The sequence below is a fragment of the Cyprinus carpio genome, chromosome A10 (assembly GCF_018340385.1).
Source record: "Cyprinus carpio isolate SPL01 chromosome A10, ASM1834038v1, whole genome shotgun sequence".
Classification (NCBI taxonomy): Eukaryota; Metazoa; Chordata; class Actinopteri; order Cypriniformes; family Cyprinidae; genus Cyprinus; species Cyprinus carpio.
Genome location: NC_056581.1, coordinates 3,797,516 through 3,821,243, shown reverse-complemented (window position 1 = coordinate 3,821,243; position 23,728 = coordinate 3,797,516). Strand labels below are relative to the sequence as shown.

General features: G+C 38.5%; 1 protein-coding gene across 1 annotated transcript in view; it reads left to right on the top strand.

The window, feature by feature from the left end:
- The window catches only part of LOC109064274 (sarcosine dehydrogenase, mitochondrial-like), a gene marked incomplete at its 5' end in the record, with an annotated part of 60,870 nt that overhangs the window by 19,100 nt on the left and 18,042 nt on the right, over positions 1-23,728 (top strand). Inside the window, 8 exons of the mRNA XM_042764546.1 lie at positions 21-107; positions 5,657-5,747; positions 7,214-7,355; positions 18,113-18,196; positions 18,370-18,483; positions 19,319-19,457; positions 19,651-19,761; positions 19,923-20,073. Coding sequence (XP_042620480.1) covers positions 21-107; positions 5,657-5,747; positions 7,214-7,355; positions 18,113-18,196; positions 18,370-18,483; positions 19,319-19,457; positions 19,651-19,761; positions 19,923-20,073 — 919 coding nt within the window. The remainder of the gene's footprint in view (positions 1-20; positions 108-5,656; positions 5,748-7,213; positions 7,356-18,112; positions 18,197-18,369; positions 18,484-19,318; positions 19,458-19,650; positions 19,762-19,922; positions 20,074-23,728) is intronic.

Below are 23,728 nucleotides of genomic sequence, written 5' to 3'. Positions count from 1 at the left end.
TTTTTTTTCTTTTTCTCCAGAATCCTTCACTGCCGATCACAAGCCCCTGATGGGTGAAGCACCAGAAGTGAGAGGCTTTTTCCTCGGGTGTGGTTTCAACAGTGCAGGTAGAGCATGGAGCTTAAACACACATACACGCACACACACACACACACATACACGCACACACACACACACACACACACACACCACCCCACACACCACACACCCCACACCACACACACACACACACACACACACACACACACACACACACACCTGTCTCTTCCACAGCTGAGCAGTGCCAAAATAATTATTTAACCCTGAAACCCTGCAGAGTTCACATGCAAAATCCAATCCCACCCACTCTCCATGGATTGTGACGTTGCTTCCTGTTTTAACTAGATTTTTCATTGTACTTTATTTGCCCTAATTACATTACATCACGTTTAATTGCAAGATTAAAAATGCAAATGAGCATATTTTGAGGTGGTATTTTTGGATGCAGATGGCTTGTGATTTTGAAGGTCAGATGAAACTCAGTCCGGATCTGGAGTAATGCTGATTGTGCTCAGCTTGGGGCCGGGTCACCTTGCAGGCCTCAGACATGCTGACGGTCAACAGGCCGTGATCGTGTGAACAGATCAAAATACATAGCTATTGGAATCACAGTCAGATATCAGATGCATGCTTGCTTTGTTATGACACATGGATTCCTGACCTCAGCATGCCAAACTTATTTCCTGAAATAAAAGGAGTACAAGAGGCTGTGATTGGTTATATTATGTGATATACAGTACCAGTCAAAATTCAGACATATTTACTAGCTCCAAACCTGTATGACTTTCTTTATACACAAAAGTTGAACCGTTTTGTTTTTCCAATCATTGGACCCCATTGAAAGTCGAAAAGTCAAAAGTTTGGAATAATTAAATATATATATTAAATGTTTTTGAAAGATGTCTCTTATGCTCACCAAGAACTGTTTAAAATATATTTTAAAATATAATTTATTCCTGTGATCAAAGCTGAATTTTCAGCATCATTTCTCCAGTCTTCAGAGTCACATGATCCTTCAGAAATCATTCTGATATGATGATCTGCTGCTCAAGAAACATTTATTATTATTATCAATGTTCAAAACAGTTGTGTTGCTTAATATTTTTGTGGATACTGTGAAACATTCAAAAGTTTGGAGTAAGTAAGGTTATAAAAATTAATACTTGGAGATTAATACTTAATTAATAATTAGAAATTCATATTTTATTCAGCAAGGATGCATTAAATTGCTCAAAAAAGACAGTAAAGACATTTATGTTATTACAAAAAATATTTAAATATTTTGATCTTTCTATTCTTCAAAGAATCCTGAAAATCACAGATTCCACAAACATATTAAGCTATAAAATAAGAACGAGTATTAATAATTGAGCACCAACAATAACTGATAATAATTGAGCAGTAAATCAGTATATTAGAATGATTTCTGAAGGATCATGTGACTCTGAAGACAATGATGCTGAAAATTCAGCTTTACATCACAGGAATAAATTACATTTTGAAATGTATTAAAATAGAAAACAGTTATTTTAAATTGTAATAATATTCTCAGTATTACTGTTTATACTCTATTTTTCTTTAAATAAATTTATTAAATTCAACTTTTAATCAGTAGTGTAGGTCATGCAGATTTGGAATGACATGATGGTGAATAAATGATGACATAATTTTCATTTATAGGTAACTATTCATTTGAGGACAAACCATTATATCGTCCTGAAACCATTAGATAAAACATTCAGTCTTGAAAGAAGCACTGAAATTTGTGATTAATTGCACATCTTTTGCTCTTGGAGAAAAACAGTGCATTCTAATACAGAGACACTCACCCTATGAATGTCAAAACTCTAATGAGAAGTGCTTCAAGTGGGTATTAGCCTGGTACTTATGACAAAAGATGCTGATCAGAGATTCTCCTTGGGATATCATTATGTGTGTGTGTCCATCAGTATGCATGAGCACAGAGATGTCGTCCTTCCCCACTGCTTGCATCATGTCTGCATGTTTGTCTTTGGTCCAGTTTTTCCATGTCTCGGTTCTCCTGTTCAATGTTACTGTCACACCATTGGATGGGGATAGACATACATGCAAGTGTAAGTTGTCTTGAAGAGTTTCAGGACAGCTGATTAAATGGCCAGACTGTTGATGTGTGTGTGTGTGTGTGTGTGTGTGTGTGTGTGTGGTAGTAGAAGAGGTCAGTCTGAGGCAGATGGTGGCCCATTTGTGAAGTGATTGTTAAGAGCCACTTCCCTTCTGGAGAAAACACATTTATTTTGTCTGAATTCATTGTTTTTATTAGTGACTCACCAAAATTTTTCCAACTGAAAATATTGGGCTGGTAATGAATATTCGGTTTCGACAGTGCTAAGATCAGTGGAGGAAAATGCGCTTAAGATGGTCGACAAAAGAGCGATGTTTATTTAATAATTAACCAAATAACAAGTAATAACTACAAATAGTTTAGTTGCTGCCTACAGCGAATGATGTTTTGAATCTGTTCCTTCATGAGGTTCCATTGTTAAGACCATGATGTGCAAAGTTCTTTTTTGTTCTACATTACAGAAGTATGAATTAGCTGTGCAATGATATACTTTTAGCATTTAGTTGATACGTAAATATGTGCTGTGGCTTTCCTCTCAATATCACAACAAACACACAACAACAAAAATGTGTTATTTGTGTCTGAGTGAACATGTTAAGAAATACAAGTCAAAGAAGGCAGAGCCACAGAGCCACACCCACCTATTACATAATCATCATTGACCAATGGCATTTCGAAGGTGTTTAACAGCTGGCAGGAAGTTTTCCAGGATAGTTTGTGCTGGCGAGATGTTTCAGACCATCAAAACAAACCCAAGAACACCTGTTTTGGCCAGATTTTGTTTGAAATGTCACACATTTCACTGTCTTCGATGGCAGATGCCTATATAGACAGTAGACAGCAATGCAGTTCTCCAGGTTTTGAAACAGAAAACTTTCTTTCTCATCTCCCCTGACATTTGCAGAAATACCTCTAGTGATTTGGTCGCTGCTTTGATGAAGAAAGAGAACTGGGGTGTGTGTGTGTGTCCTGAGAGGAAAACATAGATGGGAAGGTCTGTCCACATGGTAGCATTAACTCATGCAGCGTTGAACTCTCATTCCTGCCCCAGCAGTTCAGCTGTAGCTCAACACAGACCCAAGTCAAGTCAAGTCACCTCTATTTATATAGCGCTTTTAACAATACAGATTGTGTACCAAAGACCAGTGCAGCCATCAGGAAGGCTCATGTGCTGCACTCTTCCTCGAGGACATTTGTGGGCCGATGCATATTGCTCACAAAATGGCAAGAGCTTGCTGAAATCAGTCGTTGAAATCATTTATAGGGTTGTAAATTATTCTTGTGGTGATTTGGAGGATGTTATAAACATGTTCAAAACTTTGCTGACAAACCTGTTGTTCACAATCTACTACATGCCTTCTGTCGTCTGACTGGTGGTTAGACTTTTTTTAAGCAAGTAAAAGGCCTTTTAGTTTAATTGTAAAAACATCCACTGTACAGGTATGTGTCTTTACGCTGTGAAGCCTTTACAGATTTGTATATATTGTTAGTAATACTTCAAGATAAATATTTACAGGACTGAAGAATCTAAAGTTTACTTCATTTTCCATCCACCCAGTCATTTTTTTAGGAAAATCATGTTAAAATTTAAAGGGATAGTTCACCCAAAAATGAAAATTCTGTCATTAATTACTCACCCTTGTGTTGTTCCAATCCCTTAAGACTTGCGTTCATCCTCGGAACACAACTGAAGATATTTTAAATGAAATCAGAGAGGATTCTGTTCCTCCATTGACAGCCTAAGCAACTTTCATTTCGAAGGTCCAGAAATGTAGTAAAAACATCATGAAAGTAGTCGATGTTACTCCAGTGCTTCATCTGTAATTGTAACTATCCCTTTAAGTATCAAATAAGATCCATCAGGCTTTGGATGAGCATTTATTTCTTCATCTCTCAATCCTCACTGTTTTGCATTATTTGTTTTGCCCCCACAATAAAAACTACAGAGCTTTGATTATAAAACTAAGCATTTAAATATCATCTTACTAAGAAATATTATTGGGAGGGAAACTGATATGCAAACTGATATTTATATGGATTTTTTGTAAGTAGTCTGTTATACTTTTCGAAAGATCTTATTGATTTACATTGATTACAAGCATCAGAATTCAGAATTTTATGTTACTATTTTAACTTTAATATCAGTAGCTGCATCAAATTGCACGTTTTGCTCACTTTAGGTCTGTGAATAAAATTTGGGTGTTTTTCCTTCAAGTATGAACTTCATATTATATGGAAGCCCGTTTAATAACAAAAAAATATATAATTGTGACTTTTCATCTCACAAGTCATACTTTTTGCTCTTAAAAAAAAAAAAAAAAAAAAAAAAAAAAAACTGAATTGCCAGATATTTACTCTAAATTGCGAGGGTAAAAAATCTGAGTTTATATATCTAGTGTTCCTGTGGCTCAGTGGTAGAGCATTGCGTTGGCAGCGCAAAAGGTTGTGGGTTCGATTCCCAGGGAACACATTGTTAGGTAAAAAAATAAAAATGTTAGCCTGAATTCACTGTAAGTCGCTTTGGATAAAAGCGTCTGCCAAAAGTAAATGTAAATATCTCACAGTTCTGACTTTTTCTTGCAATTGTGTGACAGTTCTGACTTTTTTCTTGATTTTTTTATTCAGTGTTTTTTCAAGTTTGAATTATATTTTAAATATATAGTAAAAATGTTAAGTATGGCAATATATGTAAATTATATGCTTTTTTAACAAATATTAATTAAAAGAATATTTTTCTAGAAACTCAAAAAAGAGCTCCACTGAAAATGATAATAATAATAATTAGAGTTTCCTGAGTATTAATTCATTTGTCAGGCTTGACGAGGTTCAAAAAAACGTGTCTCTAGACCTTTTTCATTCTTCTGCTTCTCACATTTTTAAACCCAAAAACTCATTCTCCGTTAATGGCATCTAAGACGGCTCTGTAAGCAGCATCTCTCTGCTTTGTCATGACTCATGAGAGCTCTAGAAATGCTTCTAGAGGCGTGTGGGACACCGGGTGTCTGAGAGATAAAGCAGTGACGCAGCATGGAATTCAAGGCGGCCATTACTCAGCGACTCTGTGGTCTCTGGCTAATGTTAATTAAGTCATCAGGCAGCTAATGAGCCAGAAGTCCTTTAGAGACACCACCAACATCTCCACAGGCACTCGCTACGCCTCTTCCAAGATCCTGTTGCCCATTTGTTTCACTCCCCTTTGATTTGTCTCTCACTTCACAATGCCCTTCATTCCTTCTTGGTATTCCTCTGCTTCTGTTCATTATTCCTTTCCTGTCTGCTCAGAGCTGGCAAAGATTGATTTGCTCTGATGGTACAACTCTTCTGGGTATCATTCACTTTTAACTGATTGGCATCTGTCAGTCACATTGTTTCTAGAGAGGTACTTTGTAGCTTGGTAAATGTTGTGCCGTGTTGCTTAGGGTTGTATACAAGTTTGACTGATTGTTTGAAGTAGGATAAAGTTGACTGGCAGTTATGAGCTGATGATTGACATATTCTCTGTGATTTGATTGGCAGGTATGATGTTAGGAGGAGGATGCGGCAAAGAGCTGGCTCACTGGATTATTCACGGGCGTCCTGAAAAAGACATGTATGGATATGATATCAGGTACGTTTTATGCGAGCAAGTGTTTCTTTGAGTACTACTTTATGTACTTTGTTTGAGGCAGGACTATCTTTTTTCCGACCAGTGGAATATGGGGAATTTAAGCATTTTGAGACGGACGTGACATAAGTAATCAAGAACCATTCTGAACAATTCAATGACTTAGACAGTTGTTAGACAGTCACTAAAATATCATAAGTCATTAATTTGTGATTCAGTCTAGGGCTGAACAATTAATCAAAGTAAAGTCAGTATCAAGATACTGTATGACTTAGTACGATTATTAAATCATAAGGGCTGCAAATTATCTAATTAAATATATGTGCTGCATCGTGTTCATTTACACGTGTGCAGCTCATGATCCAGTGTTTTTAGTAAATCAGTCTTCACAGTAAATGCTGCTCCACACAAACTCATCTCTGCATCTTCTCCAAACTTTGAGTCACATAATGTGCATTTGGGAACGCAACATGCAGGAAACATCTTCCCAAACTTGTAATGAAAAGTGCTAACTGGCCATTGTCAACAAAAGAGAATCTTTGGAGAAGCCATCCATTCGGTTTTCTGCCAAAATAACAGCTGGATGGTTTAACAATTAAAAATGAAGATGACCATAAATATTAGTATTGTAATTTTACAGTTCTAATTTAAAATTATTATTATATTTTTCTAAAATACTCTGTTTTTTTTACAGTGAAATTTAAAATGGTAAATTATTATTCATTATTAATAATAATTTAAATATTATTTATTTAACAATTAATAACATTAATAATTAAATACTAATTATTATTATTAAGTAAATATTTATTTATTAAATGTAAATATTAATTAAATTATTATTAAAATGGTTAAAATTGTGCAGCCTCACAAGTAAGCTGAGTAAACCTAGAAGGTTTTTTTATTTTATATATATATATATATATATATATATATATATATATATATATATATATATATATATATATATATATATATATATATATATATATATATATATATTTAAATGGTTAAAACGCAGTTTTTATGAGAAAAAAAAATACAAATTGTGCAACCCTAAATCAGACTATACTGACATTTTTTTTAAATGGTGTTTCGTCCAAACTGCTGGAAGAATTCAGACATTTAAGAACCGTTAACCACACCAAACATCATGAAGATCAATCTTTCTACTAAATAAGAATCAGTTCTTGATTGCCAGCCCTACTAGTGTCTGAAGGAGTATTTCAAACACCACACATGGGATTGTTAATATGTACAGTTCAGTGACCACACAAAAAATGGCATCTGTGAAAGGAACATCATAACACTGAGCTCAGGACATCAGATGTGTGAGGTATTATGAAGGTCAGCACAGGGCAAGATGCTCTGAACTGCACTAGCATTCGCTTCTGTGCCTTGAAAATGATGCAACATATCTGTATGCGTGTCTCAGTTTCTTACTTCATCTCCCTGTTTCTGTGTCTCAGGCGGTTCCATCATTCCCTGACCAACAACAACCGCTGGATCAGAGAGCGCAGTCATGAATCGTACACCAAAAACTATTCAGTAGTTTTCCCGTTTGACGAACCTTTGGCCAGCCGCAACATGAGGAAAGACCCCTTCCACCAGGTTCAGCCCTTCTCTTATGTCTCTTTATCCCCTTTTGAACCACTGACTCAAAAAGTCTTTGTTTTACAATTATAATCAAATATAATTTCCTGTAGGTGCATGCACATTACATGGGCTCATCTGGGAAAAAAAAACTCATATTATTTTTTCTAAAGGAGGAAAATTAATCTACTTGAATGGAATCTACTTTTTGATGATATATGGCAAAACTGCATTATATATAAAAATAAATGGTACCTTAAAGGCTGCTACTTAAATCACAGAAAGAAATTAGTTTTTTTTTTAGGCTGGTCCAGCTGAATATTTATATATAATATTTATGTATGTATTTATTTATTTATTTATTTATTTATTAATTTACTTATTTTATTTATATATTTATATATTTTCAAAGATTTTTTTCATTGTGACCTTACTTTTTAAAGACAATAAAATACAATCCCACCCTCCCCCTTTAATGCATAATTTCATTGTCATTACAATAATGCAAAAAAAAAAAAAAAACATTATATTGTATAGAATTTATTTATTTATTTTTTTGGAAAAATTCATTCAGAAAGGATGCATTACTTTGATCAAAAGTGACAGGAAAGACTTTTACATTGTTACAAAAAATATATTTCATTTTTATTTCAAATTAATCAATAAAAATATTAATCAAAGAGTCATGAAAAAATGTATCTCAGTTTTTCACAAAAATACATTGTTTTCTATATTTCTTTAAAAAATATAAAAATCTAAATAACAGCCCCAAATTTGTAAATGGTAGTACATAATAGTGGTAATTGTTAATCTGAACTTAAGGTCATGAAAATAATGGCTCAGTTCAAAAAATGTTAATGGTCTTAATAAATGGTGGTATGGTAATGGTAAATGGTGCTTTATTTTCTATTGATTTTGTGGTAAAATATGACTAGAACATATCTGGTAAATGGTAGTTTTTGCTGTTAGCGCTCCTTTTTGCAGTAAGCTAAATTAGCTTTGTCAAGAGAATAATCTAGCTAAGTACTAATGTGAAAAAACGTGCCTTCCTTATTTTCTCTGTCTCAGTTTCCTGCCTTCTCAGCCGTCTTCCTGTCAGTTTGTAAATGCTAGTATTGAGTTCCCTTTCATAGGTGGGGCAACTGTTGCTGTGGAGCGTCCGTATGGGAACACCTTTCGGTGTGACGAATGTCTGAAGCCCTATACCATCCCGCCAATCCTATTGGCCAAATAGCGCTTGGCACCGCCCTACACATGCGTATGCTTAGTATACCTGAGTGCCCCTCACTATTTCACTCAGATTTCATTTCCTTCAGGAAAGCGAATCATCAGTGCCCTAGGAATCATCTCGTGTTCTCAGTGGTTTTTCTTCGAGCAGTGTTAACTCCTCTTCGCGGACGCAATGAGTTTTCTGAAGTGTAAGGAGCCGTGTACCAGGTTCATCACGAAGGGAGACACTCATGAAAGGTGCGTAGTGTGCTTGGGCTTACATCACGCACAGGCAGCGCTTAGTGGCCTTTCTTCTTGCCCCCATTGTGATAGCCTGCGGCTTAAAGTACTGTGCTCGAGGGTAGAAGTATTTTCTAAGGTCGCCCCCGTGTCCAACCCCGGCCGTGTCACTTCTGCGGCTTCCGAGGCACCGCACGAGGCAATGGCTTGGGGAGACATGTGCGACATAGACAACGAGGACAGCGCTGCACTGGAGTTCTCTCCACGTCGCTCGCTCTCCCCGACCCGAGTGCAGGAAATGAACTTTGTGGAACCCGTCGTTTTTTCAAATGAGGGTTTACAACCCACCGTGGAGGCATATGATACTATCTCCTTTGGTTGTGGACAGTATGACGACGACGTCTTATCCACCGCGGCCTCGGAGTCTAAAGACTTCCATTTCTGCCACCATTTCTGACATGGCGAACCGTGGCTATGCAGCGATGCCTCCGGTGGAAGAGACTCTCGCCGAACATCTCGCGCCTAATTCGGCCACGGCATGGAAGTCTCGCCCCCTTCTTCCTTTAAAGGCGTGTCGAGTCACGTCCAGCCTCGTCGGGAAATCCTACATGGCTGCAGGCCAGGCGGCCGCATCGCTCCACTCTATGGCGGTCCTCCAGGCCTACCAAGCGGAGCTCTTAAAGGACCTCGACGAGGGAGAGGGTATCACACCCGAGGCTGTGAAAGAGCTGCAGCGAGCAACAGATTTGGCACTATGCTCTACCAAACATACTGCTCGGGCCGTTCTATGGCTGGATTGATCACGGTTGAACACCATCTCTGGCTTAATCTCACCGACATTAAAGAAAAGGACAAATCTTTTCTCATGGACGCCCCTGTTTCTAAGGATGGTTTGTTTGGAGAGGCAGTCACTTCGGTGGTGGATAAATCTAGGGCAACGAAACAGCAATCAGCCGCCTTCTGCCAGCTTATTCCTCGCAGGCCCAGGGAGACTGAACGACGTCAGGCGCCGGCGCAGTCTCGCTCAACTTCCTCACACCGCCAACGGGTTGCCTCACGAGAAGAGCCTTCACCTATGGCACCCCCTCGTAAAGATTGGGGTCCTAAGGTTTTTCCACCAGCTCGCCAGCAACAGCGGAAAAGGTTAGACCTGAGCTTGACGGCTAATGCCTCTCGTTCTCGGGCCCCTAACAGCAGCTCCTGATACTCTCGCTGCTCGCCAGGGACTGTGCCCTCCACTAGAGAGCGTTGTTGGACCGTTTTTGCACATCTAACCCTCTCTCTGCAGTCCCCACGCTCGAACATTGACTGTCTCGCCACAAAGGGCACTTCGAGCAGCATTGGATCGAGCTACCATGTCAAGCGTTCCCTCAGACACTCTGCGCAATTCAGCCTTCAGAGTTCGAGGGACGGTTCAAGGGTCTGGCAAAGATGGCCCATTTATGACGGCTCACACAGCCGCCGCTTTTTCGCCAGCGGCAGAGCCCTATGTTCATCTTGTTGGATTAATTCCTGCCGTGGACAAGCTTCAGGATTATACACAACGAAACGCAACGACTGTGACGCATGCGCTTCCCCTGCTTACAGATGGCGCGAGCCTTTCGTGCCCGGACATTTTAACGCGTATGAAAATGTTGCAGAAGGTGGAAATCTTGAAACCACTGATGTTATTTCGGGCCGCGTGGGAATGCTTGCCCGGCATTTCACAGTGGGGGTTACGCACAATTCATCACGGATACACCATTCAGTTTCGAAAAGGTCCGCCTCCTTTCCGCGGAATTCTTCCCACGGTTGTGAAGCCAAAGGAAATCGCAGTGCTGCAGCAAGAGATGTCAGGTCTGCTGAGCAAAGGGGCTATAGAAGAAGTACACCACTCTCAGATGGAGTCAGGTTTTTACAGCCGCTATTTTGTTGTACCAAAAAAAGGGGGCGGTTTGCGACCCATATTGGATCTACGCCGTTTGAATCTTGCACTCAGGATGAGCAAATTCAGGATGTTAACGGTAAAGTCTATTTTGTCTCAGATTCAATCAAACAACTGGTTTGTCACGATCGATCTGAAGGATGCATATTTTCATATTCAGATCATCAAGAGACACAGGAAGTTCCTCAGATTCGCTTTAGAGGGCAAAGCGTATCAATACCGTGTTCTTCCCTTTGGCTTAGCCCTGGCTCCCCGAACTTTTCCGAAATGCATGGACGCAGCTCTGGCACCATTGCGGCTCCATGGCGTTCTCATATTGAATTACCTGGATGATTGGCTGGTGTTAGCACAATCGCAGACTCAAGCACACTCTCATCGGGATCTTGTGTTGAATCATTTTTAACAGCCTGGGCTTACGCACAAATTTCCAGAAGAGTGTTGTAATTTCCTCTCAATGGATAACCTTTCTGGGAATAGACTTGGACTCTCGCGCGATGACAGCAAGACTATCTCTCCCGCGTGTTCAGTCTCTCATGTCATGCGTGCGCCACTTCAAAATAGGTCGCACAGTGACGTTGAGTTTGTGCCTCAGACTTTTGGGTCTAATGGCAGCGGCATCCCCTGTAATCCATCTGGGCTTACTTCATATGCGGCCATTTCAGTGGTGGACGAAAAGCCGAAACATTTCACCCCGTTGTTTTCCGCATCGGACGATTTCGGTGACACGGAGGTGTGTTATGCCAATAAGACAGTGGATGTCAACCAAATTCCTTCTAGCTGGAGTTCGGCTGGGGATTTGTGCTTCCCGCGAGACTGTCACGACGGACGCGTCTTTGACCGGTTGGGGAGCTGTTTGTCAAGGACGCCCAGCTCACGGAGTATGGACGGCGACACAACGCGATTGGCATATAAACAGGTTGGAATCACTGTCGGTTTTTCTAGCTCTCCAGTATTTCTCGAATCTGCTGATCGGCCGTCATGTCCTAGTCAGTCGGACAACATAGTGGTTGTGTCGTATCAGATATCATCAAGGAGGATTATGCTCTCGCCCCCTGTGCAGGCTGGCGAGGAATATTCTTCTTTGGTCTCAGAACAGATTTCTGTCAATCAGAGTGGTTCATGTCCCCAGACATTTGAACTTCGGAGTGGATTTGCTATCCAGACAGACTCTGGAGCAAGGGGAATGGAGGTTGCACCCCCAAACGGTGAGCCTTTTATGGTAAATATTTGGAGAAGCAAGAGTGGACTTATTCACGTCGAGCACGACTACGCATTGCCCGCTGTGGTCCTCCCTATGCCCTCCATCGCCCCTAGGCTTGGATGCGTTAGCTCACGATTGGCCCAGGACCAGCTTATTTGCTTTTCCCCCAATTCGACTAATTCCAGCGGTGTTATCCAGGATAAGGCTGGACAGAGTGGAGCAGCTGCTGTTGGTGGCTCTGTGGTGGCCCACACAGCCATGGTTTGCGGATCTGGTCAGTCTGTTAGCGGGCTCCCCGTGGGAGATCCCCCTCAGACAGGACTTACTATCGCAAGCACGAGGGATGATTTGGCACCCAAGGCCTCTGAGCGGAGTGAGTTAATATGTCCCGGTCTTTCTGTTGGAATCACCGAGACTATAATGAATTCTAGGGCAGCTTCTACAAGACGCTTATATGCTTTCAAATGGAAACTGTTTAGGGTCTGGTGTGGAATTCGTAAAATGGATCCGGTTTACTGCCCAGTGGCTTCAGTACTGGAGTTCCTTTAAGACCATTTCTCTGATGGAGTAACACCAGCCACTCTGAAAGTTTATGTGGCAGCCATTTCAGCTTACCACGTATATATAGATGGTGCTTCAGTGGGCCGTTATCCACTGGTCTCTCGTTTTATACAGGGTTCGCGACGGCTGAGGCCTTTCCACCCTGTGCGAGTTCCTTCATGGGATTTATCCATTGTGTTGCAAGGTCTGTCAGGGCATCCGTTTGAGCCCTTGGAAACTGTGCCGGATAAAATCCTGACTTTAACCCTCTGGATAAGGGTATTTTTTGGGGGCCTGGAGAAGTTTTGTCATGCCCTGACATTTGTGCTTTTTTCAGTTTCTTATAAATATCTAAATGGCTAAAGTCTAATCTCACTGTAATCAGCACAAACTAGGCTATAATAATATGTGAGCAGCATGAATGTACATGATTGTGTTTTTGAGAAAAAAAATGTTATGCGTGGTTAGTGAAAAACTAAAAATATCACTTGAAAAAGGCAATAAAAACACATACAGAAAATTGGTTCCCAGGAATTTTGAGAACTGGAGCTTGTAGCCTAGAATTTTTTTTTCTAAATGATGTGAAAAATCATCTTGTTTTACTCACTTACAGAAAACAATATATTGATTTAAATTTTCTAAGACAGTTTTTGTTGGTAAAAGTCATATGCGAGTAGGCGTCACTATCATGAATTCACACCTGAGAAGACAAAAGACCTGCATAATGAGCTGCATAATGAGCCATTCAGTCAGCTGTGTCACTGAGAGGGGTGAGTTACAAGAAAGAATGTGAGGACAAAATAAATCTATATAATTTTATGTTTGTAGTTTATTTAGAATACATTTAATTATCCCACAACATAATTTAATATTCACTGTGAGTGCAGTTAAACAGTTTATAGGAAAAATCAAAGCTGACTTTCAAACTGAATTTTTTGCATAATTACTCCAGTCACACAGTCCTTCAGAAATCCTTTTAACAATCTTATTTTCTACAAAAAAAAACATTTATTGTTATTATTATCATCATCATCATTATTATTATTATTTTAGTATTATTATTATTATTATTAATAATGTGAAAAGAGCTGAGAATAATTTTTTTAGGTTTTTTAGGGGGGATAAATTGAAAGAACAGCAATGATTGTTACATTTGTTACAGTTACATTTATTGTTACATTTATATTATTTACATCAAGCTTTTGAATGGTATAGTGGTGTATATTGTTATTGAAACTTCATAATATTTCACTTGATTATACATTTAGTCAGGAATTATAGTTTGGAAAAAGTCTTTGGAAAAAGTCTAACTAGTAAAATGTTTACACGTTATGTGAAAACTAGTACAAGTATATAAATAAATAAAAAGAGACTTACTCATGTTTATGAACTCTGCTGAATAAAGTGCTTCATTCTTTTCTTTTTCTGAGGAAATCCAAATCTCAAATCCTCAACCACATCACATCTTTTTGGGGTGAATTATGTCTTATTCCTCTCATCGCGAAGAAAACAGTAAAATAAAAAAAAACTTGAAGAACAATCTCGCTGCGTTGTCTTCTGTTGTGTGGGCCGGGTGATTTATTTATTATTTTTATTATCGCGAAGAAAACAGTAAAATGGGGGCGTGGTCGCATTAGAAGATAATGAAGGGGGATGTGAAAAACGGACATCGCGTTGTTTTCATATGGATTACTTTATCACAGAATATTTGTTTTCAGCAGCACTTGTTTAGTTTAAAAGTAGACATGTCAGGCTTTCTATAGATATCTCTCTCATGTCTCTTCGTTGAGTATTCACTGAGTTACAGTTCATTTTAATGACGCATTTGTATCTGAAGATCAGCGCAGACAAAGGCTGCAGACAGCACTCCTTGTTTGTTATCTTTATTTTATAAGTGCACAAAAGTTTTGTTGTTATTATGTCTGTATACAAAAAAAAAGTAGACCCTTTACAGATTCGATTGATGTATTGCACTTATCTGTACGATCAAAACTGAAAGTGTAATTTAAGTTCTTTTCGGGGTTATCAGGAGAAAATACCCCAAAACGCGTATACGCGTTAATCGACTCCAGAGGGTTAAAGACATTTTTTGGTTGTTTGTAGGTAGTACATGAGAGTTGGTGTTTACAGGCTCTTTCTGTTTCGCCCTCATGCATGGACTTTGCACCAGGGTCTGTGAAAGTATTGCTGCGACCGAGGCCTAATTATGTCCCTAAGGTCGCCTCGAACCCCTTTCACTTTCAACAAGTGGTCTTGGAGGCTTTACCCCCTGCAGAGGTGGGGTTAGGAGATCTGAGTCTTTGCCCTGTCAGAGCGCTAAAGACTTATGTTGATTGAACAGCCCCATGGTGTGAGTCCGACCAGCTGTTTGTCTGTTCTGTCACAAAGCAATGCATGTCCCATTGGTTGGTGGAGGCAATATCTTTAGCCTATGAGGCACGCGGACTCGCTTCGCCCTTAGGAGTTAGAGCTCATTCCACGAGAGCAGTGGCTTCTTTACAAGCTTTTCTCAGTGGTTCTTCTATGGATGATATCTGTGCTGCGGCAGGATGGTCCTCACCGAGCACTTTTATCAAGTTTTACAGTCTGGATGTGAGGACGGCTCCTGGCTCCCGGGTTATCTCTGCTTGAGCAGATGCATTCTTGGATCCCAGCTATCAGGCACTTTAGGCGTTATGGGATAGGGTTCCCATACGGTGACGTCACCGCAGCATCGAAGTGACCAATGAAAGGGAACATCTCGGTTACATATGTAACCACGGTTCCCTGAATAGGGAATGAAATGCTGCGGTCCCGGCCGTTCCATACCTTGATAGCGTTCTTCTTCAGTTCATGAAATCTGAGCGAAATAGTGCGCGGCACTCAGGTATACTATGCATACACATGAGTAGGGCGGTGCCAAACGCTATTTGGCCAATAGGACTGGCGGGATGGTACAGGGCTTCAGACATTCGTCACACCGAAAGGTGTTGCCATACGGTGACGTCATATGGGACCATATGACTGCCACTATTCAGGGAACCGTGGTTACATACATAACCGACATGACCACAAACTTTCCACAAGCCTGTCCCGAGAACAAATTGCATTAATAACATCAAAACATCATCACTTTAAGTGTAAATCATTATTTAAGTTAAGAAATTTCACAACATGGCAACTTAGCTTACACGTAGCCAGCCAAAAGTGTTATGTGTGAATTTATTAGCTAGTGTTTCACTGCCAGCATCTGTGGGGCTTGAAAGACTTGTTGCTAAGCTACTGCTAAAAAGATGATATTTAAGTGTTTCCAAAAATACCGCTTTGTTCTGGCTAGGCTCCAGGCGTGAAGCCGCACAAGAAGGCTTCATCCTTGTGAATAACAGTCTGCTGAAATATAGATAGCTAGCAATAATAACACTCTGCATTCATTTAGACCACCGAGCCTCACTAAGATGACTGTAAATTAGACATTCACTGAAAAAAATGATTCATTGAACTTTAATACATTTTTTAAAGGTAAGTGGTTGCAATCAATTTATTTTAGCTATATTTAAATAAACTAATTTAGTTGCCTTACTTTCTACAAAAAATAAATAAATAAATAAAATAAATCATGCAGCTAAAATAAAGGAAGGTTGTTAAAGGAAAGATGGAAATTCTGTCATCATTTGCTGTCTTATTTCTTTAAAACCTGTCTTTCTTTTGTAGAACTCAAATGAAGATATTTTGAAGAATGTTCAGGCTGTTCTTTTCCATTTAATGAATGTCTTTATTAGGACTGCACAGTATAGTGCAATTGAAACATGAAGGCTATGATTTAATTATGTAAATATGTGTGTAAATATATGCATAAATATATATGAAATACTGAAATCACGAGCTGCTCTTGAAATTTGAAAAGAAAAAAAGCTCTGTCATTTTTGAAGGTTGGCTGTCTCCTTTTATATTTCATTGAAGATTTTGACCAACATGAGGGTAAATAAATGATGACAGATATTAAATTTTGGGTGAACTATTCCATAAATTCACAAGCTTTCTATAACTGAGACCACATGATATTCTCAGGAAAGCAATCCAGCAAACCTTGACAGCATGAGGATCCTTGTCAGGTTTGTTTTCACCTCTCAAAACTTCTGCTTTTCATTTCTTCTCAGTGTCTATCAACACCTTAGAGTGTTTATTCTGACACACACTTCTAAAAATTCCTCTGTTAAGTAACGGCATGGACAGCATGTACCCGAGTGGCTCATTGGCATGGCAACAGCGGCCGAATTAATTCCTGCAAATCATATTTTTAGCCTGAGCCTGTTAAAGAACGCTAGCCTTATCATTATCAAAAACAATAAATAATAGCGTTTCATGCTGGATAAGACAATGAGCTGCTGTGCGTGACTCATATAAAGCTCGTCAGCTCGTACTTTACTCCAGAAGAATAATATATGGACTTCAAAAAGCCTGGAGAAGGAGGGCAAATTGCCTAGAAACCAGTGTTTCTCTGGATGGGGAGACAGAAAGAGAAATCTGGTGCTGTGTGTGGTGCCGGGGTGGAGGGTGGACCAGTTCCTTCTTTTTGTTTTAGAGCTCCAGAATAGCTTTAGAAATCGTGACAGACTATTTCGAGCAGTGGAAAACACAAGCGTGAGGGAAGGATAGCACATCCAAAACTGTTATGTAGACAAGTTTATGCTGCCTAAACTGGCATGATTATGATTTGGGTGTATGATAAGGCAAGCATCACTATTACTGTTACCTTCATGTAGCTCAGTATATCTTATCCCGAACCATTTGTTATACAGACATGTACCATAAATTGTGAAGAAAACAGTCACTCACAAAAACTTACCAGCTGCCTAGAAAATACTAGGAAAGCTGGCAAAGTGTGGCAATGAGTTTCTTGAGAAAATGTAAAAATTCTAGAGGAAGCTTTCAAAAAATGCATTAAAAATATGATTTTTATGACAGTTTGCAAGGCACATATGATCTAAGTTGGCCAACTGATCTAGTTTCTGATATTCTTATATGTCAGTGGGTTTCTATTTAAATTTTTAGGGAAAATAATGTAATTAATTTTACTGTTTAAAGTGTTAAAATAATAAGAGTCATAAGTAATTTTTAATAGATTATAAATAAAAAAAAAACTAATAAATAAAAATGTGATAATTTGCCATTTCAATTATTCTGTAATGTTGAATGACTATAATTATATATTTTTTTTTCCTCAAAAAAAAAAAAAAAAACTCAAAACCATTTTATAGAGGCATCAGTATTGGTGTTGTTGATATTTGCATTTATAGTACTTTAGTATAGTAATGTTTTAAATATCAAATATTTTAAATACTCTCTTTATGTTGTTTCCACATTAATTTGAAAATCATATATATATATATATATATATATATATATATATATATATATATATATATATATATATATATATATATATATATATATATATATTAATGTTGCACTTGATACATTTTTGATCAATCAACAGCCCTAGTGTTTTTTTTTTATTTGCTAGAAATATTTGTATTTTTCATTACATGTAAAGTTTTAATTACAACGCTGGCCCAAAATGTGTCAGTGGGTCATCTTAATTGTTGTGGTCTAATTATGATTTTGATACAGTGATTGAGGTTTATTATCGGCCTGATATTCGATGGTTGTGTTGTTTAACAGGTGCTGCAGGAACAGGGCTGTGTGTTTCAAGAGAGACACGGTTGGGAGAGACCGGGATGGTTCAACCGGGATGGACATGCTCCAGTGAGATTTCAACACACACACACACACACAAATGCATAATTCTGAAGGACAGAAATTGTTCAGTGTTTTCCTTATAACAAATATAACATACTTCAAGTCCACTGAGGTCTGTATCAGTTGGTGATTGATTGATTTGTGTGCTAAACTGGTATCTGCAATTGTTTTTTTCTCAGGTTCTGGATTATGATTACTACGGTGCCTACGATGTTCCCAAGAACACTGATTACAAATACAGAGAGATACTAGGCAAAGAGTACACGTTTGACTTCCCTCCACATCATGATGTGGTGAGCATGTGTATTTGAGAGAGTTTGTCACCTCCCTTGTCCAGTCGAAGTTCTTCTCTTATGGCTAAACAGGTTTGTTTTCAGGTTTGTTTTGTGTGTGTGTGTGTGTGTGTGTGTGTGTACTGGTATATATGGTTTATGAGGGCACAAATGTGTATAATGACATGAGTACTACAATGTAAACATGGTTTATGAGAACACTTCCTGTTTCCCCGTAAAACAAAAGGCTTAAAGTGATACTCCACCCCAAAATGAAAATTTTGTCACTAATCACTTACCCTCATGTCGTTCCAAACCCGTAAAAGCTTTGTTTGTCTTCGGAACACAATTTAAGATATTTTGGATGAAAACCGGGAGGCTTGAGACTGTCCCATAGACTGCCAAGTAAGTAACACTGTCAAGGTCCAGGAAAGTATGAAAAGCATCGTCAAAATACACCATCTGTCATCAGTGATTCAACCGTAACGTTAGAAGCGACGAGAATACTTTTTGTACACAAAGAAAACAAAAATAATGACTTTATTCAACAATTCCTCTCCTCTGTGTCTCTCCAAATCAGCGTAGTGCCATTTTGGTGAATATGAGCTGGACGCAAGCAGCTTACGCTCTTCTGTGTCACTAAAAATTATTTTTATATTTTTATTTAATTTTAGATTCAGGATGAGTCTTACCTTTTGGAATGCAATAGCTGCATTTGATTATTTTATTTTATATTTCATTTTTTTATTTCTTTTCTTTTTTGTTTTGTGTTGTGTTGTTTTTTTTGTGTTTATTATGTTTGTTGTTTTGCTTTTAAAATTATTTTAAAAATGTTTACATTTTTGTTTAATTCCAGATTTGCGACGAGTGTCTGACCTGCAGGAATGCTGTAGCTGTGTTTGATATGTCCTACTTTGGCAAGTTTTACCTGACTGGTCCGGATGCAAAGAAGGCAGCTGATTGGCTGTTTACTGCTGATGTCAACAAAGCTCCAGGTGAGGATCCCTGTGATGTCTGTCTGTCAGTTTTATCTCCCTTCCAGCATACTGAGTGCATGCATTTTACTTCCTTTTTTCTGTTCTTCACGAATATCCAGTATTCATTGACATTCATTGCCTTGTCTGACCACATAGTTTCAGTGGTGAACCTTGCTGAAGTGTAATCATCTTGACCGTTTGTGTACTTTAGGCTCCACTGTCTACACCTGCATGTTAAACGAGGGCGGAGTCGAGTCTGACCTCACCGTCAGTCGTTTGGAGCCAAGCCCCGCCCACCTCCCACTGACACCCGAATCTAATGGTAAATCACACATGATTTATTTTATTCAGGGTCACAGAACTGATGTGTAAGGTGTTGAATACGGACATGAGAGGAAGTCATGAGTGTCTCATCAGCATGTGAGGAGGATGTGAGGAGTATATATATACATCTCACGCTCAGTGTGTGTGCATATTCTCAAGGTGAGGCGTATTACCTGGCCATTGGAGGTGGAGTGGCACAGCATAACTGGAGTCACATTCAGGCAGTGCTGCAGGACCAGGGTTTCCGCTGCACACTAATAGACCACACTGAGGACATGGGCATGATCAGCAGCATACAGGGACACAAGAGGTTAGCACAAACACACACACACACACACACACACACAGCATAAATAAGCTGTGTTCAAAACTTAGTGAGCCCCTGAGTTGAGTATCTATATCTTCTTTGGGCCAAATTCTAATGGCTCATTGACCAAGCACATTAAAGGTAGGGTAGGCGATTTCGGAGAGGCTAGCAATAGCATGCTAGCTTTGAAAGCATAAGATCCCACCTTCCCTGCATAATCACTCTCCAAAGCCATGCCTCCTCGCGCACAGGCAGACAAGAGGCTAACCAGCGACACGATGAGAGACGGGTCGGTGGAGGGTTGAATGCAATACTGTCAGATTACCTCGTCTCATTCACCAGTGAGAAATAATTACAGTACAAAGCACATAATATTACAATAATAACGCCTTCCATTCTCGCTCGGTCTGCAATAGCATAATGGACAGCGCTGATGACCCATCATGTCTGCGTGAACAGTGTGTGAGTTGTTATGCAAATACCTACATTGACAGGCAGGTGGGGCAGCCTATCGTAGCCCTCGGACTGAGGGATATGATTGGATGAATATTTTATGGTCATACACCTTCCACCAACAATATAAATAAATAAAATTGTGCACGGCAGATTTGTTGTCTGTCACTATAAATGCGCGAGCTCTTTAAATTTGTGGATTCTGATTGGCTGTTTTTGTTTATCAGCTGGAAAAAATCCTTCTGAAGTGATTCCAACAATCGAATTAAATTGTTAAAGTTGAGGTGTTGACTTGGTTATTCTAGAATTAGAATGATTTTTTAAAAAATATTGTTCTAATTATCATCCTTGGCGTAAATGGGCCTTGATGCAGCATTATGGAGAATGCAATCCCAGAATGCTTTGCAACAAGTTCAGTAAAAAAAAGTACAGATTAATAAAAAATACTGATTCACTCTAAATTAAAAAAATTTATTATTTTATTTAATGTTTGTGGACTCTATATATTAACGTATAACAATACTTTAGCAACATGCTAACATTCAGCATTAAAAAGTATTGATAAAATGGTTCAGTTTGATTAAAAATAGACTATTTCACCTAACAAGTTTTTTGTATTTGAATGTTCATTAAAGTTTCACATTGTTAGCTTAGCAACATGCTAACATCAGACTCGGTCAAAATAAATTGTTCGAGTTACTGCCTTTATAGATTTTTCTATAGTCACTTATGATATTCTATTTCAGTTAGGGTGTTCACTTAGTAGACAGCTGTGTGCAGACAGTTGACCGCAATTAACCTACTCAAGCAACCAGATGCACTTCAAATCTGTAACGTGAAAACATGTAAGGTCTCTAAAGTCTCTCGCAGCACATGGAAACTGATCCGAGTACACCCGTTGGTTTCAGATCAGAAGTGACTCTTTTTTTTTTTACACTGTTTTGTTGTGCACTGCCTCACCTCCACCATGTTGCAGTCTGAGGCTAATCATGCCAAATTCACCTGTTTTCACCTGAAACCATTCCACACGCGGTGTCTCTCTCTCCACTGCCCTGTAAACAGCAGAAAAAAGATGAAAGAAGAACCATAAATCTAATATCATGCTGTAGTCATTCATTATGAAGTGTCTTAGAGGTATAATTAGGAAAGAGATTAAGAGATGCAGAACACTGGAATTAATTAATATATTCTGAGGGAGTTTGCTTTAGAAATTAAATTAATAGTGTAACTGTCACATACTGTCATCATTGTTTTCACTTTTCAACCTGTTCTTGTATATTAAAGAGATTGTTTCATGTTTTTGTTTTATTTTTGTTCTCTAAAGTCCATTTTTAAAGTTAATAATTTGACTGCATCACACAACATTTTGTAATTTGTTCATAATTTAGGGGATGATTTTTTTCTTTCTTTTTCTTTTTTCTTTTTGCATTAGAATCTAAAAGTATCAGAGATTAACCCCTGCTTGCAGATGCTACAGCTGTAGCCTGAGCAAAATATCTTTCTCTTTGCTGACTATTATATTATATAGTATATCTCTCTATTAAAGTAACTCTTCACAGGTGCCTGATGCTCTTAAAAGCATACGACTGACTTTTCTCTTGTTTTCATCCCTGTCTGCTGACTTTTATGTGGATATTTTCTCAGAACAAGTGGTTTTTGCAGCTTTGTGTCACTGTAGGGTGTTTTTTGAAAGCTAGATGAAAGAGTGAGCAGCGCTGTGAAATCTCCCTCTTCATCCTCATCTCCTGCACTGTGCTCTTCATGGTTTAGGAGAGAGCCGTGGCTCCTGTCAGCTCTGCTCAGTCACATCCTAATGAGAACGGCAGGGTTTCTAATCAACACTAGCTACTATGAGCTCCATCGCTTCTCAGTCTGATCTCCTGTTCATCATTCCAAGAGATCCACACAGTGCACCTTAAAATCCAGTGAGAATCAGCTGCTCGCTTTGTTGACTTACCTTAAATGTTGTCATGTCATCTTAGAGGAATATTCTTGGTTATGGTGATTATGGCCAATTTTTTCAAGTAATGCTAGAGCATGAGTAACGATGTCCCGTCTGACTTGCCCTTGTTAGTGTGATTTTATCCTCATGAGAGGCATTCTCTACATTTTTGCTAGAATTATAACATTAAGTTGAAAACTATGCTTTCCTCTCTCAAAATGTGATTTAGTGAAGTATGACGCGTTCCATACTCAACATTTAAGAAACAACAAAAGATGTTGATTCAGGAGCTTGATCTCCTAGCATTAATCAAGTTGATTGTGATGTCTAGATGTTATTTAGGGGTGACCGTAGCCCCGCCAGCTCATATGATGCGGTGTATTTGGGTAAAGACGTCATGAGGGACACAATGTGTGCATATTGAAATGATCCCGGTGTCATAAGGGAGTGAGATTTATGCAGGGTTAGCAGAGCAAGCGACAGTGTGCTTATGTTGAGTCCTGAAGTGTGAATAAATGCTTTGCCGTTATTTATTGAGAGAAGTGCTTCCACGGCTGCGTTTGCTGTAACGTACTGAAGCCACTTGACTGAAAGGTGATGATCTGCAATGAACTGTTATTTCATATAAAATTTTACTGAACTGTTAACACAAAAATGTAAATTAATGTGATTATTTATTCAGCCTTATGTCTGTCTTTCTACTCTGGAACACTCTGAAAGCAGTTATTTAGAGCAGAATGTCCAAGCTGTTACATTTTCCAAACAGTGAAATTCAATAAAGATTTTATTTTAGTTTGTTCCTCATGCAAAACCACAGAATGCCTTTAGAACACTTAGAATATAGTGCACAAGCCACATGGATTACTTTTATTGTTGTCAATTTTTGGTCCCCATCCACTTTCATTGTAAGGAAGAGAGCAGCTTGAACTTTCTACTAAATGTCTCTTTTTGTGTTCTACCAAAGAAAGACAGTTACAGGTTTGGAACGACATGGAGAAGTGTGAATGATGACCGATTTTGTGAACTACCCATTTAATTGAAGCTTGCTGTGAAATTGCTATGAGCTTGTTTGTGTGCCACATCTCCTCATTACTGAATGCTTTCGTTTAGGTAAATAAGGTTAATGGTGGAGTGGCTGGTGCAGTGGTTTCATCTATTTTTGGTTTCTCCCTCTCACTGGCAAATATATATATATATATATATATATATATATATATATATATATATATATATATATATATATATATATATATATATATATAT